General features: G+C 40.7%; 2 protein-coding genes and 1 long non-coding RNA gene across 3 annotated transcripts; all 3 read left to right on the top strand.

Moving 5' to 3' along the window:
* Positions 1-214: 214 nt before the first annotated feature.
* LOC146975068 (olfactory receptor 52Z1P-like) lies at positions 215-1,183 on the top strand. Its single transcript, XM_085796925.1, has one exon. The coding sequence runs from the start codon at positions 215-217 to the stop codon at positions 1,181-1,183; it is 969 nt and encodes a 322-aa protein (XP_085653051.1).
* Positions 1,184-5,773: 4,590 nt separating this feature from the next.
* Positions 5,774-6,742, top strand: LOC146975067 (olfactory receptor 52Z1P-like). Its single transcript, XM_085796924.1, has one exon. It carries the CDS (start codon positions 5,774-5,776, stop codon positions 6,740-6,742), a length of 969 nt encoding a protein of 322 aa, XP_085653050.1.
* Positions 6,743-9,272: 2,530 nt separating this feature from the next.
* Positions 9,273-14,518, top strand: LOC146975066 (uncharacterized). The gene is made up of 3 exons (XR_015037577.1): positions 9,273-9,579; positions 12,938-13,559; positions 13,928-14,518. It is a non-coding gene; the product is annotated as an uncharacterized LOC146975066 (long non-coding RNA).
* The last annotated feature ends 1,298 nt before the right edge of the window (positions 14,519-15,816 follow it).

Here is a 15,816-nt window from a genome sequence, read left to right as displayed (position 1 = left end):
TATCTAACAGGAGCATAAACCTGTATTTCACCATATGTAAATAACTGGGGTCATAAAGTTTGAGAGGAAATATATTGTATTTATTGTCTCGTAGCTCCGTCACACCTGGTTGATGCATCTCTAACCCGAGCCATAACCCTTGCCTTTGTACATGTATTTTTTTCACTGGCTCACAGATGTTTGCAGCTGCATCTTTTCCTAATCTTTTGCATGTATGCAGTTGTACACAGATATAGGAAACCAGACTGTCAGAGATGACATGCTGCTCATAGAGGGGTTAAAGGTCTCTTCCCAGTTCTTCTTTCCCACCTTCATCCTTATCCTCCTCATCTACACCTTCGCCATAACATCCAACATCTGCCTGTTGGTCCTGATCCTCAGCAACAGGAGTCTCCACCAGCCAATGTACCTGCTCCTCTGCAACCTGAATATAAATGATTTGATCGGAGCCACAGTAATTATCCCTAGTTTGCTCGGAGATCTGTTACTTTCTACCCACTCTGAACATCGGTACATCCACTACATCAGCTGTGTGACTCAGGCCTTTGGGATGCACATGTATGCAGGTGCTTCCCACACTGTACTGATGATCATGGCCTTTGACCGCTACATGGCCATCTACAGTCCACTGCGTTACAATACCATCATGACCAAAAGGATGGTGGTGAACCTCTCTCTTGCTGCCTGGGGAACCATCCTGGTGCTGGTGTCGATCCTATTGGGCCTCACCATCCGCCTGTCACGCTGCAGGTCGGTCATATCCCACCCATACTGTGACAATGCCTCGTTGTTCAAGCTCTCCTGTGAGAGCGTCCTCATCAACCACATCTACGGCCTCGGCTACACTGCAGTGCTGCTTAGCTGCTCCATGGGCAGTGTCATGCTCACCTACCTGAAGATTGCTGCTGTGTGTCTGGGCAGTAAAAACAAGGCACTGAACAGGAAAGCGCTGCAGACCTGTGCCACACACCTGGCTGTGTATGTCCTACTGCTGAGTTCAAGTTTTATTGTTATTATCCTGCACCGTTTCCCTCAGCTTGCGAATCAAAGAAAGATGGTGGCCACTCAGTGCGTTGTGGTTCTTCCGGCTCTGAATGCTGTGATCTATGGGCTGCAGATCAAAGAGATCAAGCAGAGAATTGTTGCCTTGTTCCACTGGAGCAGAGCAAATCAACAGAAATGAAGCAATTAACAATTCAGATCTTTAAATCCTTTGCACTGTAGAGATGATGTCAAGATGATCTGTCAGATTGTAAGTATTGATATCGGTCAATATAACAGGCTTTTTTCAGTTTGTCATAAAAGTTTATCAATCATTTTTTTTGCTTTCTGTGTATCTTTTTGTGTTGAAAGCAGAACTTTGTGCTTCAAGTGTTCAAACATTTGTGAGGAGACTCATCAGATTCTTAATTATGGTTACATGCTGTCATTCCGATATCCCACCATTCCGACATACCACGATTCCGACATGCCATCGTCCCACCTTTCAGATATTAGGAAATGCGTCTGACGTCTCTACTTCTGGACTGCGCTATTTATCGGTATGGCCTCTACCTGGTCTTTTTTTTTTTTTTACTAAACTTAACCAACTCCTATTACCTAAACCCAACCAGGGGAAAAAATATGCTATTAAAGACATGGTCAGAAAGGCAGGATATTCAAAAAAAAATAAAAAAAAAATAAGCAAAAGCAAGAATGGTCGGAATGATGGGACATTTTATAGAAAAATAAGTGTTGCTATTTAGACAATTAGAGGCCTATCATGTTGGGCTGGTGGGATGTTCAATTCAATCAATCAATTTATTTATTAAGGACTGCACAACAAGTCGGCAGAATTTGCTTTCGGCACAGCATAGTGCCAGCACATAGTACTGTGTTGGAATTGTGGTTGGCCCCCCTTGATTATAGTCCAGTAATCATCTTTGCTTTGTGATTGTTTCAATGACATTAGGTTTGTGTGTGAATTGCTGATATTTTTTAAATAATGTTTCCTCATGTTTCATCCTCCTCTGTCACCACACATAAAACTCATCTGCATTTCTCATACACCTTGTGTGTTTTTTTCTCTCTCTCTCTCTGTTTTGCACCTGTGACCATAGAGGAGGCTTCAAGACTGAATATTGCTGTAGTTTTAAAGTTTTATTCTTCTGATTCATTTTCTGAGGGGGAAAGAATGGACAACTCAAAAAAATGATTAGGTACATCTGAAACTATTTTTATTACTGGTCCCTCTGGGTGTCACAAACAGTGGTTTATTGTTCAACAACACGAAATGGTTATGTGCGTGTGTGTACTTGTTGATGCAACATATAAACCTTCCTAAAATGCAGGGACATTTGGGGATCTTCACTTTTAAAGGCATTTTAGGTTTAATGTGTGGTTTTAGATGCAGCCAGTTAGTTTTCATGTTCAGTATTATGGGCCTGGGAATCCACTTGGTCAACAAGTGTCCTGACAAAGATAGAAGGGTGTGTGTGTGTGTGTGTGTGTGTTTCCACCACATGTAAACTCATTAAAGTATGAGGTGACTTACAAACTTACATTTATTTATAAAACCTTTCACTTGCTATGTCTCTCTCTCATGCATTGATCTGCAGCAAACACCCATGATGATGATGATGAAGGTGGTGGTGATGATAATGCTATGTATCAACGGTCTAGGGGTGTGCAAAGCAGCCGGTATTTGTATCTATATTTGTATTTGTTGAGGGGGGGGTATTTATATTTGTATTTCTATTCGAGTAAAATTCAAAATAGTCATAAAAATCCTTTTTTTTTTTAAATGTTACACTTATAATTTATGTTATAGTGTAAGTATTCTTTAATTATCCATTATAATCATTATGGATATGCAATATTGGTTGATGTTTCTCCATAAATCCAGCAATGAACATGTAACAAAGAATGTTATTGAAAAGAAAATAACATACAGTAACAGGCATTACCTCATCTTTGGTTAAACCAACAACTTATAAAATATCACTGTGAACATTATGAACCCCACCACCACCCGTCCACCAGGATGTTGAACATACAGAATAAAAACAAATTAAAGCCGCAAGAGGCTGTGACGGGCCCTTGCACCACGCACCCCGGCCTCACGCTCCCACAACCCCCCCAGTCCCCGCTCTCCCCGGCACGCTGTTCAAACCCCTCGTGTGCAACCAGACGCAGGCAGGCGCATTAAGGGGCAGTCCACGGCCTGCCCTAGGTGGGGTTCGAACCCTGAATTCGACGATGCTAACCATTTTGCCAACAGCTCAATGAGCGATTGGCAGTCTGGTTAGCACGTCCTTTATGGGTGAGTGAGTGCACATCCGTTACACAAGCTTGCGTACGATCAAATGGAGGCGTAGAGGGCGAGCCTCTGATCATGTAAATACATTTTGGATCAGTTCGGATGAAGTATGTGGGAGATAGAGCAGCTCGTCTATGTATGGCGAGGCATCAGAAATGGCGGCAGCCATAGCAGCAACGCCCTTTGACCTACACACCTGCAGAGCACAAGCTGTAATCAGCGTGGTTGTCATCCAGCATGTTATTTTGTGTTTTCTTTTTAGGGTTAGGGTTAGTTCTTGGAATTCTGTGCATTCTGTGCGTAGCGGAAATAATGAAAGTAATGGCAAACAAACGCTGCATATCTCCAAAATCAGGCAGGTTTCCAGGATGCCAAGTAGCCTACTCATTTTAATGTAGCAATTGCCGATGAGAACCGGTGTCAAAAAGGAAAAAAGGAAGAAAAAACAAAACAATCGATCACGTACTTCATCATCGATTACCATGGCAACGAACGAAGCTTCAAAGCTTCAATTTTTTTGGGTCAGCCCTACTGCAGGTGTGTCGGTCATAGGACATGGCTGCTAGGCCTCGATGAACTTTGGCGACTGTTTCAGAGCTCGCCATCCAACTTCGAACAGCTCTCACGCCCACATAACTTGATCAGAGCCACTTCTAACTTGCTGTTTGTTTGTTTTTGTTTTTATTTTTGCACAAAGTTAAAAGAATACAACATAAAACATGATAGGTAACAATAGGACAGTGCAGGGAGAGGCAAAAAGCCACAATGGGCTTATTTTTAAGCCTCCACCTTATATTACAGTTTAATGTAACAAAAAAACAAAAACAAAATAACATGCTGGACATGATGATGGCTCTGCCCTGAACAGTCTGATGTATAAACTTCCCACCTTACTCATAGCGCCCCGCGGTAGTAACAGGTGTCCACTAATTACGCTAACATGTATTATTTCTACATAGTTAGAAATAATACAGTAGCTTCACAGTCCAGCTTAGCCGGTGCGAAGCCACTTAGCCTAGCCACTGCTAGCAGTTCCCCCCCAGCTCCCATGCAGCCGAGAACTAGCCGCTGGGTGACAGCACGCGGGAAACATAGACACAATAAGCCCGTGTTGCCCCACTAACCCCTTCACGTCTCCAACCGCTTTTCCCCACGCAGCGACACACCCACTGAGAACGTAACTCAACATACCGGCTCTGTTGCTTGCAGCCCCGCTGTGAAGCCGGCATTACTCATTGGCAGCTCTGTTTTACGGAACATGAAGGTAGAGACTCCAGCAAGCATAAAGGGGCCAGAGCAGGCGACGTTGAGGCTAATCTGAAGCTGCTGGCATGTAAACGTAAAGTTAAATACAGTAAAATTGTAATCCATGTCGGCGCTAATGATCCCTCCTCTGTTGCTCACCCTGAGGTTTCTCCAATTTTTCCCTGTTAAAGGGGTTTTCTATGGAGTTTTTCCTCAGTCGATGTGAGGGTCTAAGGGCAGAGGATGTTGTTGTGATGCCATGTAAAGCCCTTTGAGACAAACTGTTTGTAAAAATGGGCTATACAAATACAATTTCCTTGCTTTGCCTTGCCTTTTCTTGCCTTTCTTGTTCCCGATTACAAATATTTTATAAAGTATTTGTTTGAAATAAGTATTCGTAAAAAACACGTTATTTGTGCCTTTCCGAATACCGTATTCGGGTTCGGCTCCACCCCTAACATACAATATACTGTATCATTGCTAAATAACATCATGATATTTTCATTAAGCAGAGTATCATCTGCTATCATCTTATTTTAGGGTTGCTCTGTGATCTCCAGTACCGTGACAGGGGAAATGGAGAGGATGGTTGGTGCTCAGTCAGTGGTTACCAAGTAACAGATAACTTGTCAGCGTGTGACGCTGCAGCTCATGGCCACCAAATAAAAGTGTGAGCTGTTGGCTGATGTCTAGGGTGGAGGGTGGTATAGGGTTGCACAAGGTTATTCTGGCCAATATACACACACACACACTAACACAACATTGGAAAGTGGAAAATGTGTTTGAGTTAATGTGACTTGGTTCTGTGTAACTATACTTTATTTTTATTTATTTTCCCCTAACCCGATCATTTCACACGGTACTCAGGTTAAAGTCTGCTCCCATTATATCAAATCATTGATTTTTATCATGTGGAAAAGTTGAAAGTCCTTATGTAAAGTGGTTCTTGACTTGTCTCTTTTATTTGACTCTGATGTCTAAACTTAGTGCATGTGTGGAGTAGAGCTCTTAATCTTACAGGAGCATATGCCTGTATTTCACCATATGTAAATAACTGGGGTCATACAGTTTGAGAGGAACTATATTGTATTTAGTGTCGCGTAGGTCCGTCACACCTGGTGGATGCATCTCTAACCCTAACCCTAACCATAACTCTTGTCTTTGTACATGTATTTTTTTCACTGGCTCACAGATGTTTGCAGCTGCATCTTTTCCTAATCTTTTGCATGTATGCACTTGTACACAGATATAGGAAACCAGACTGTCAGAAATGACATGCTGCTCATAGAGGGGTTAAAGGTCTCTTCCCAGTTCTTCTTTCCCACCTTCATCCTTATCCTCCTCATCTACACCTTCGCCATAACATCCAACATCTGCCTGGTGATCCTGATCCTCAGCAACAGGAGCCTTCAACAGCCAATGTACCTGCTCCTCTGCAACCTGAATATAAATGATTTGATCGGAGCCACAGTAATTATCCCTAGTTTGCTTGGAAATCTGTTACTTTCTACCCACTCGGAACATCGGTACATCCACTACAACAGCTGTGTGACTCAGGCCTTCTTGAGTCACATGTATGTAGGTGCTTCCCACACTGTACTGATGATCATGGCCTTTGACCGCTACGTGGCCATCTGCAGTCCACTGCGTTACAACACCATCATGACCAGAAGGATGGTGGTGAACCTCTCTCTTGCTGCCTGGGGAACCATCCTGGTGCTGGTGTCGATCCTGTTGGGCCTCACCATCCGCCTGTCCCGCTGCAGGTCGGTCATATCCCACCCATTCTGTGACAACGCCTCCTTGTTCAAGCTCTCCTGTGAGAGCCTCCTCATCAACCACATCTACGGCCTCGGCTACACTGCAGTGCTGCTTAGCTGCTCCATGGGCAGTGTCATGCTCACCTACCTGAAGATTGCTGCTGTTTGTCTGGGCAGTAAAAACAAGGCACTGAACAGGAAAGCGCTGCAGACCTGTGGCACACACCTGGCTGTGTATGTCCTACTGCTGAGTTCAAGTTTTATTGTTATAATCCTGCACCGTTTCCCTCAGCTTGCGAATCAAAGAAAGATGGTGGCCACTCAGTGCGTTGTGGTTCTTCCGGCTCTGAATGCTGTGATCTATGGGCTGCAGATCAAAGAGATCAAGCAGAGAATTGTGGCCTTGTTCCACTGGAGCAAAGCAATTCAACAGAAATGAAGCAATTAACAATTCAGATCTTTAAATTCTTTGCACTGTAGAGATGATGTCAAGATGATCTGTCAGATTGTAAGTATTGATGTTGGTCAATATAACAGGCTTTTTTCAGTTTGTCATAAAAGTTTATCAATCAATTTTTTTGCTTTCTGTGTATTTTTTGTGTTGAAAGCAGAACTTTGTGCTTCAAGTGTTCAAACATTTGTGAGGAGACTCATCAGATTCTTAATTATGGTTACATGCTGTCATTCCGATATCCCACCATTCCGACATACCACGATTCCGACATGCCATCGTCCCACCTTTCAGATATTAGGAAATGCGTTAATGCGTGATCCCTCCTACTTATCTGACGTCTCTACTTCTGGACTGCGCTATTTATCTGTATGGCCTCTACCTGGTCTTTTTTTTTTTCTTTTACTAAACTTAACCAACTCTTATTGCCTAAACCCAACCAGGGGAAAAAATATGCTATTAAAGACATGGTCAGAAAGGCAGGATATTCAAAAAAAACCCCAAACAAAAAAAAACCGTCATTCCGACCATAGGAAGCAAGAATGGTCGGAATGATGGGACATTTGATAGAAAAATAAGTGTTGCTATTTAGACAATTAGAGGCCTATCATGTTGGGCTGGTGGGATGTTGGAATTGTGGTTGGCCCCCCTTGATTATAGTCCAGTAATCATCTTTGCTTTGTGATTGTTTCAATGACATTAGGTTTGTGTGTGAATTGCTGATATTTTTTAAATAATGTTTCCTCATGTTTCATCCTCCTCTGTCACCACACATAAAACTCATCTGCATTTCTCATACACCTTGTGTGTTTTTTTTCTCTCTCTCTCCGTTTTGCACCTGTGACCATAGAAGAGGCTTCAAGACTGAATATTGCTGTAGTTTTAAAGTTTTATTCTTCTGATTCATTTTCTGAGGGGGAAAGAATGGACAACCCAAAAAATGATTAGGTACATCTGAAAATATTTTTATTACTTTACTATAATTATCCATTATAATCATTATGGATATGCAATATTGGTTGATGTTTCTCCATAAATCCAAACACTGAAAAAACTGAAATAGCAGCACTCACAAAGTAAACTTGAAATATTTATTTAACGCACAGCAGTGCCTGACGGACGCGTTTCAGCCCTTGGCTTTCTTCAGCGTATGATTGCTGAATGGGTGTGACCCATATACATAACCTCTCGGACCTCCCTCGAAAACACCAGCCGATAATCAATCAATCAAACACTTAGTCAACAAATAATCATCATCACATGACACAGAAGATTATGCTACAAGTGGCCAATAGGTATTTGAAAACCTACACCATACTTAATGAGATGGCCACACTACATAAAGTCACATATTGGATCAATATCACGTGGTGAACAATACAAGATCAAATATGTCAGATCTAATGCATCGCATAGTAAACACTAAGTGTCAAACATCTTGGAATAATACTTAGATAAGAATAATAGGTTAAAAACGGTATACAAATATTAAAAAGAAACGAAAAAAATGGGAAATACATGTAAATCCACCAGAGTCCTCTAAACAGGGATCCTTAGTGGTGACCCATGAAAAACTATCTGACACTCAAAATCAGGCAGATGAAGCTGCATACTCGCATTGTTCAACACCTGCATGCAGACAAACAAAACCACATACAAACAATGCTCAATGTGTGTACGCAGACCTGTTCGCTGGTCATAGAACATCCACATAATTAGTTACAATATTCACAAAATTCATAAATACCTAGAAAAATCTACACAACATTCATAAGAAACAGGACAAAGACAGCTCTTCATTTAAGCCTCTGGGAAATTCAGTCTGTAAGTGATGTATCCAGTAAGCTTCTCTCTGTAGAAGTTTCTTCTCTCTGTCCCCTCCTCTCGGGGATGGTCTAACTGTCTCTATCCCCATAAACCGTAGGCTGCAAACACCGTGGCCGGCCTGATTAAAATGTCTGGCAACCAGAGATTTTTCATCCCCATTTCTTATGTTGCTTTTATGTTCTGATATTCTAATCCTCAGTTCTCTTTTTGTTTTACCAACATAATATAGACCACAGGGGCATTTTAATAGGTAAACCACATGTGTGGACCGACATGTGACTCTGTCCCTGATTTTTAATTTTTTGCCCGTGTGGGGATGTAAGAAATGGTCCCCTTTAATGATCGCATTGCAGCTTATACAATTCAAACAGGGAAAATTGCCCGGGGTGGGGGAACTCAAGAAATGACTAGGTTTAACATAAAGATCTGTTTTAACGAGTTTGTCACTTAAGTTATGTGATCGTTTTGTGGCAAAAACCGGATGGTTAGCAAACTCTTGACCCACCACAGGATCACTGGATAAAATGTGCCAGTGTTTTTTAACTATCTGTTTTACTGGCAGAGAAATGGGAGAAAACGTACACTGTAAATTGTGATTTTGTCTATTTGTTATCTTAACATATTATTCTATGTCATTAGAACACATGATTAATGAGGTTGTTATAATAACATGAAATTATTAGTTAAAAACGTCTCAACTACAAAATAAATGCTAATTTGAAAATCCAGGCCCAACTGAATTAGAAATGTAAGTCAACTTGACTTTGGGGATAAAAACGCCTGCGTCATCACGCTTTTCTTGAAATGCATTGTGGGAATGCAGCTGCGGGCAGGTGAACATGTGCTCCATTCCACCCTTCCTCCATTTTGGACGCAAGTTGGAGGGCATTGTCCACCGCATGTTTCTTCGGAGGTAAAACTTTCACTGGCTGAATTCAGGATTTATCCCGACGACACAGACAGAGCAGTGGGGGAAAAAACGAGTCGACAAGTATTTGGTGAGTTTTCTTTTGTTTTTCTGTCGAGTTATGTGGTTTAACAAGGTGATATGCTCTTAAAGCTAACTTTGAGCTAACTTAGTCTTTGATAAGTGCATGGGAGAAACTTGAATTCAACAGGTTTAAGTTACTGTTGTATTTTTCGGTTTGATAAGTGTGAGGATAATTATGTTTTTGGCGTTTGCTGAGTTTGCTCGGTATTTATTCAGTTGCCGTAATTAAATCAACGGCTGTGTGTGTGTGTGTGGGGGGGGGGGGGGTACGTGTGTGCGTGCAGCGGGAAAAAAACGAATGTGTCCAATACAAATGTGTAGAAAAAGAAAAAAGTGTAGCTAAGTTCGCAAAGTTAGCAGTGCTAGAAGGGGGCGTCTAGGCTGTTGTGTGGGTCGGTGGGTCGGTGGGTCGGTACTCTGCACAGACACAGTGGGAAAACTGTGTAAATGTCGACTCAGCTGCAAAGTTAGTCTTAATCACATTGTTTGTAAACCGTGGCTAACGTTAGCAGTGCTAATAGCACCAGAGGCCGCATGCCTGTGCTGAATCAATTAATTAATTGAATTAATGAATTAATCAAAGTCTGATTCTAAGAAATATTTATCCTAGTCATTGTATTGCATACAGTATCGGGGGATCTCCCATCAGAAAAGGCTGTCTGGTGTTTTTGTTTTTATGATGGACCTTTTGTTGGTGGTGCTTGTCTCTGCGTCTCCAAACTGAGTTTAAGTTTACAGAGATAGTTTTGATTATTTGAAGCAGGTTTGTGTGAGGTATTTATTCATAGTCAGTGTAGTAGCTACAGTAGAGAGAAGGGTCTGGCTGCGGACAGGGGCGTTCCCGTCATGACACTGGAACGCCTATGGGCGTTCCTGGCTGGTAGCCTTTCATGTGACGTACTTCCGGTTGAAGTAGCATTCTAGCGAGCGGCTAGCTGCTGCTAAACTCTGTAAATATATAACTTTAGCAACATTTGAAACATTTTCAGGCGAGAAAGTGGTCGTTTAGATCCCCACTGTGTTGAAAATCTGACAAAATACCCGCTGTTTACAAATTTGTTCCGACGAAGTCGGCGTTCTCTGGCGCTAGTAAAGCTAGCCGTAGTGAGCAACGCACTTCCGGTTATTTTCACAAAATAAAATACCCGTTGCCTTTTATCGCTTAGGTGCTTTTACTTTGTAAACAGGAAATGAACCTACCCTCGCTGTAGCTAGCTTGGAGCTGCCGTTTTGACTGCTCTCTCGTCCCGTTAACGGCATTTAATCGTTCAATATGCCACCGGAGAGTCTTGCCAGCTCTGAGACAGGCCTGGCTCGTTTTAAAGTATTTATTTATTTATGTAAATGTGGTGTTTTCTGTGCGTAGACTGACCCCAAGGCAGCACTGCTACTGTCCAACCATGGTTTTTTATTCAAACAAACTTCTGCTACTGCCACAGTTGTTAGATTTCATCAAAGAGACCAACATTTATTCCCTAAAAGAAGTTTAAGCAGCCGGTGGTAAACCTTTAAAAGCCATCGGGTAAGTTAATTAGCAGTCGTTTTCTCCCCGGGGTGACGATTGCAGGCTGGCCGGCGGAGCACGTCAGGAGCCGGGCTGCTGCCTCTGTGATGCCGCGGTCACTGCTCGGACCTGGAGCTTCGCTTCGAGGTTAACTTCTAAACAGCCGTCGTTTGGATAAAATAAATATTGGATAAATATGAGCTGTGACCGGGACATCACAGAGGCAGCAACCCCGTCTCCTGACGTGCTCGACCGGCCAGACTACTCCGTCACCTCGCGGGGGAAAACGACTGTTAATGAACTTATCCGTAGGTTTTTAGAGGTAAACCACCGGCTGGTTTAACTCTTTTTAGGAGATAAATGCTGGTTTCATTGATGAAATATTATTGTGGCAGTTGCATTAGTTTATTTGAATGAAAAGTGAAGCTTCATGTGTGCAGCGTTATGGACACAGCAGCCCTGTCTGGAGGCTCTGCAGCCTAACGTGTGTACAGAAATCACCACTTTTACATCAATAAATGCATGTTATACAAGGAACCGATAAGTCTGCTTTGAATTTCCCCCTTTTTGAAGTTATATAACATGGCAGCATTTTTAATTTGTAAATTTTATGACCTAGGCCTACATATTTCCCAGTAGTTTCGCTTCTGGTTGGAAACATGAAATACACACGTTACACACTGTATTTATCATGTACACAGGGATACTGAATAACCGGGTTTCTCTAAGTTCGTTAACGTAATGAGCATGGATTTATCCGGTAAAGAGCTGTTAGCGGCTAGTCAGCCGCTCATTTAAAAAAAATAAATTAAAAAGCCGTTAGCGGCGTGACAATATGTTGTATGTCGTATTATTGACCTGACCCACGTTTTACCGTCTTTCTCTCGACTTATGTGACTAAAATGACATTTGGTTTGTTATCAACAGCCGTCTTTCTGACTGCACCACAATGCAGCATTCACTTGCAGTCCTCACTGCACTGTGGTGACCTTTCAGCAGCGAGCTTACCAGCTCCATGTAAATGATATGAACAGCAAATTCAGAGCTTTCAGAACACTTCAGTTTGTTAATGGGTGTGATTATTGATGAATGAAAAAATATGAACTCTTGGAATACTGTCAAAAAATACTTTTGAATGAAATAAATGATGTTGTGTTTTCAAAACGTGGAGAAATAAACTCTTGAAATGAAATACTGTTTTAAAACAACTTTATTTTCAGTAAGTTACTTATACTGTACAGCTGTTACTGTTGTAACGAATGTGAGCTGGAAAGACTGAAATGCCAACCTGGGAGGAAAGGAAGGTAAATGGAGGTAAGATAGTTGAACAGATGGGTCAAAAGGAAGGATGAAGGAAAGGAAAGAAAAACATGGAGGAGGATCAAAAGAGGACAGAACGAGTAGCCTAGTCAAGACGAAGGGAACAGATTTGGTCAATTTAATCCATTAGGTTAAATCAAGTTAAAAAAAAATCTCGATCGTAATCAAACTGACTATGTAAATCAAACGAAAGATTAAATTAAAATTAACGTTCTTTATCTTGCTTAGCTTACTAATGGTAGCTCTACGCTACCTGTCGTATAAACTGACTAGCGGATGTGGCTATGTTAACCCAGCTATTAACCCCCGGATGTTGACAAGCGCGGGTAGACGAAGAAGAAGGGGAGAGGGGGGGGGCGTTCCTGGCTGCGAAGGGGGCGTTCCTGGCCTCGACAACGGGGCGACAGTAACGCCCATTTGTGTCCGCAGCCGGACGATATTGACAGTAGATGCTAGTTAGCATACCCCCCCAAAGTGTCCAGTTTGAGTATTAATTAAAAGCATACTCTTGACTGTTTTTTGTTTTGTTTTTTATCCACAGATTGAAGAAGAATTTGCTCGCCTTATATCTGTTGATCTGCTGGCCTGGACCAGTATCTGGCAAGATTCCTTGAGCTGTACAAAGCAAAAAGTGGCATAGTGGGCCTGAACAGCTTGATGAGACGTCTCAATGATGATGTAAGTGTTAAATTATATTTTCCTCATCCATGTCTATTTGTTGTTAGCATCTTTCACACCATATTTGTGATGTACTGCAGGTCAGGAAGGATCATATACAGTACAGATACAAATGTGTAAAGTTTCTGCCCATACAGCTGGTAGACTCAGTCATGAGCAGTTGAGCTGTCAGTCATGACATTAAAACCTGCTTTTTGTTGCATCAAGTAGCTAATTAAAAAAACAAATTGGGGTGGGGAGGATTCATTTGATTTGTACTTGTCCTATCTATTAATGTTGAGGTGGCTGGCAAAAAGTCTTAATGTCTTATTTTAACTTGAGAGGTCTTAAATAATTGTTTACAAGCTGATACCAAATACCAGTTGTTGAGTACTGTTTCTTTCTTTTTTAACAGAGCTCCACACACCGCAAGAGGACAGTTCTTCTGCTGGGCCTTCCTCACTTTCTCAAGAAGGATCCGTCCGTTTTTTTTTAAGACTGTCAAGGTAAATATTGTTTAACTTTCTTGCAGTGGTCAAGAATAAATTAAGTTACAATGACTTGTAGGGCCTGCATAGTGATGCCTATAAAAATGTATGTAATGTGCTTTCTGTAGGTATTAGACAAAAATATGCACACCACTTCACAAAAATGGTTGAAAAGATCTGTTCAGCATAGATAAAACTGATTCACATTTGACACAAATCACAAAATTGATTTTTTTTTCTTTTTGTTCTGTGGCCCTTTAGTCAGCTAATGATTGGTATCGACATGTCTGAAATGGTAATCCTGTCTTAGATGCCAACATATATACATGATAGAACATTTAAAGATGGTAAGATATTTTTGCTTTATTTGAAATCTTGTGTTGTAGGCCACAGATGAAGAGGACACGTTCACAAAGGGGATGAAAGTCGGTGTTGTGATGGTGAAGGACGGAGAAGAAATCATTGACACCGCTGTGGTCCTTGAGGAAGCAGTGATCCTGTCTGAACTGAAGGACATCCCACGTGCCATTGCCTTGCTGATGGGTCTGCTTTTTTCTCTAAACATAGACTATCCAAAGGAACTAAGGTACACATTCGAAGTCATTCAGAAAGTCCTGATGAACATCGGTGGAGGACAGTGTTCCTCACTTGTGCATGGTTTCAGAAACCGACTCCTGCGGAAAACCATGTGAGATTGTGTTTGGATTACTTGTCTAGCACCGGACTCATGTTAAAATTGTCTGGTATTCAAGTCATGTTCATATTTTGTTGTCTATTTTTTGTTGCATTTGCAAATGCTATTTTCTGTTAAATGAGCAGGAACACAGCAGACCATTTCTGCCAGTCAAAGAGAAAAGACCCCCCTCCCCAGAGCCAAATTTGAGGTAAAAAAAAAAAAGTCAAATTGATGAGAAAATGTCCAAATTATGAAATTTTAAATTAAAGGTTAAAAAAAAAAAAGTCAAATTGATGAGAAAATGTCCAAATTATGAAATTTTAAATTTGAGGTAAAAAATCAAATTGATGAGAAAATGTCCAAATTGTGAAATTTAAAATTTGAGGTAAAAAAAAAAAAGTCAAATTGATGAGAAAATGTCCAAATTATGAAATTTTAAATTTGAGGTAAAAAAAAAAAAAGTCAAATTGATGAGAAAATGTCCAAATTATGAAATTTAAAATTTGAGGTAAAAAAAAAAGTCAAATTGATGAGAAAATGTCCAAATTATGAAATTTTAAATTTGAGGTAAAAACGTCAAAAATTACGAGGGTCAGAATGTCCCCTGAATACCATGGGAACATTTTTTCTCTTTTCACAGGCAGAAATGGTCTTCCATATGTAACCGGTTCGTGGATCACTCTGCGTTGTTGTTCAAAGAATCACAGTCCTCCTAGAGGTTATTTCTTTTATTCCTGACCAGTTGAAAGAAATAAAAACAAAACACAATCAGCTCCGTCTCCCCAACCCCTCTCAACAAACTGACCAGACGAGAAGTGACCCGTTAAAAAAAGTAAACATACCTGACCAGTTGAAAGAAATAAAAACAAAACACAATCAGCTCCGTTTCCCCAACCCCTATAAAGGAAACATGACAAATGTATATATAAATTGGAAAAACATAAAAAAAGAGACAAAATAAAAACACCAACAGACACAGAAAAGAAAGAAAACTCACCTTCAACAAACTGACCAGACGAGAAGTGACCAAAACAAAACCAACGGTTACATTTATATATGGGGGTGGGGCCGCCCAGGGAGGAATGCAGGGGCAGGGGGCCCCAAAAGAAAATAATACAAAATACAAATAAATAAAATAAAACGTCAGGTAATAAATAAAACAAAAATAATAAAAAATGAATGAATAAAAAAACAGATAAAAATATATTAAACAAATCAACTACAATTTTATATAATTATATTTAATATTAACCCTGTTACACTCACCCCCCTAGAATTATATAAAATTCTTAGTAGCATATCAAAAATAACACATACAAAAACAGGCCTAAATATATATATATCTAAACATACACTCAGCAACATAAGCTTCCCATGGAAAGGATAGGAGAATAAGAGGTGCGCTCGGCGCCTAGCAAAAGCTCAAATTACTCCACAGACAAAATGAAGTGCATTATACACCACACAAACAGGCCAAAAATGTGTTTCCAAGACCATAAAAAAAAATAAAAGGTTATCAAATTGGTGGTAATCACATCAATATAAAGAGAGACCAAGAATAAAGAGTACAATATATATGACTTTTGTACAAATTAACCT

Source organism: Trachurus japonicus, chromosome 14, assembly GCF_045865225.1.
Source record: "Trachurus japonicus isolate A0001 chromosome 14, Traja_1.0".
In the NCBI taxonomy this organism is placed as follows: Eukaryota; Metazoa; Chordata; class Actinopteri; order Carangiformes; family Carangidae; genus Trachurus; species Trachurus japonicus.
Note: the sequence above shows the minus strand (reverse complement) of the source record. Positions and strands in the feature narration are given on the sequence as shown.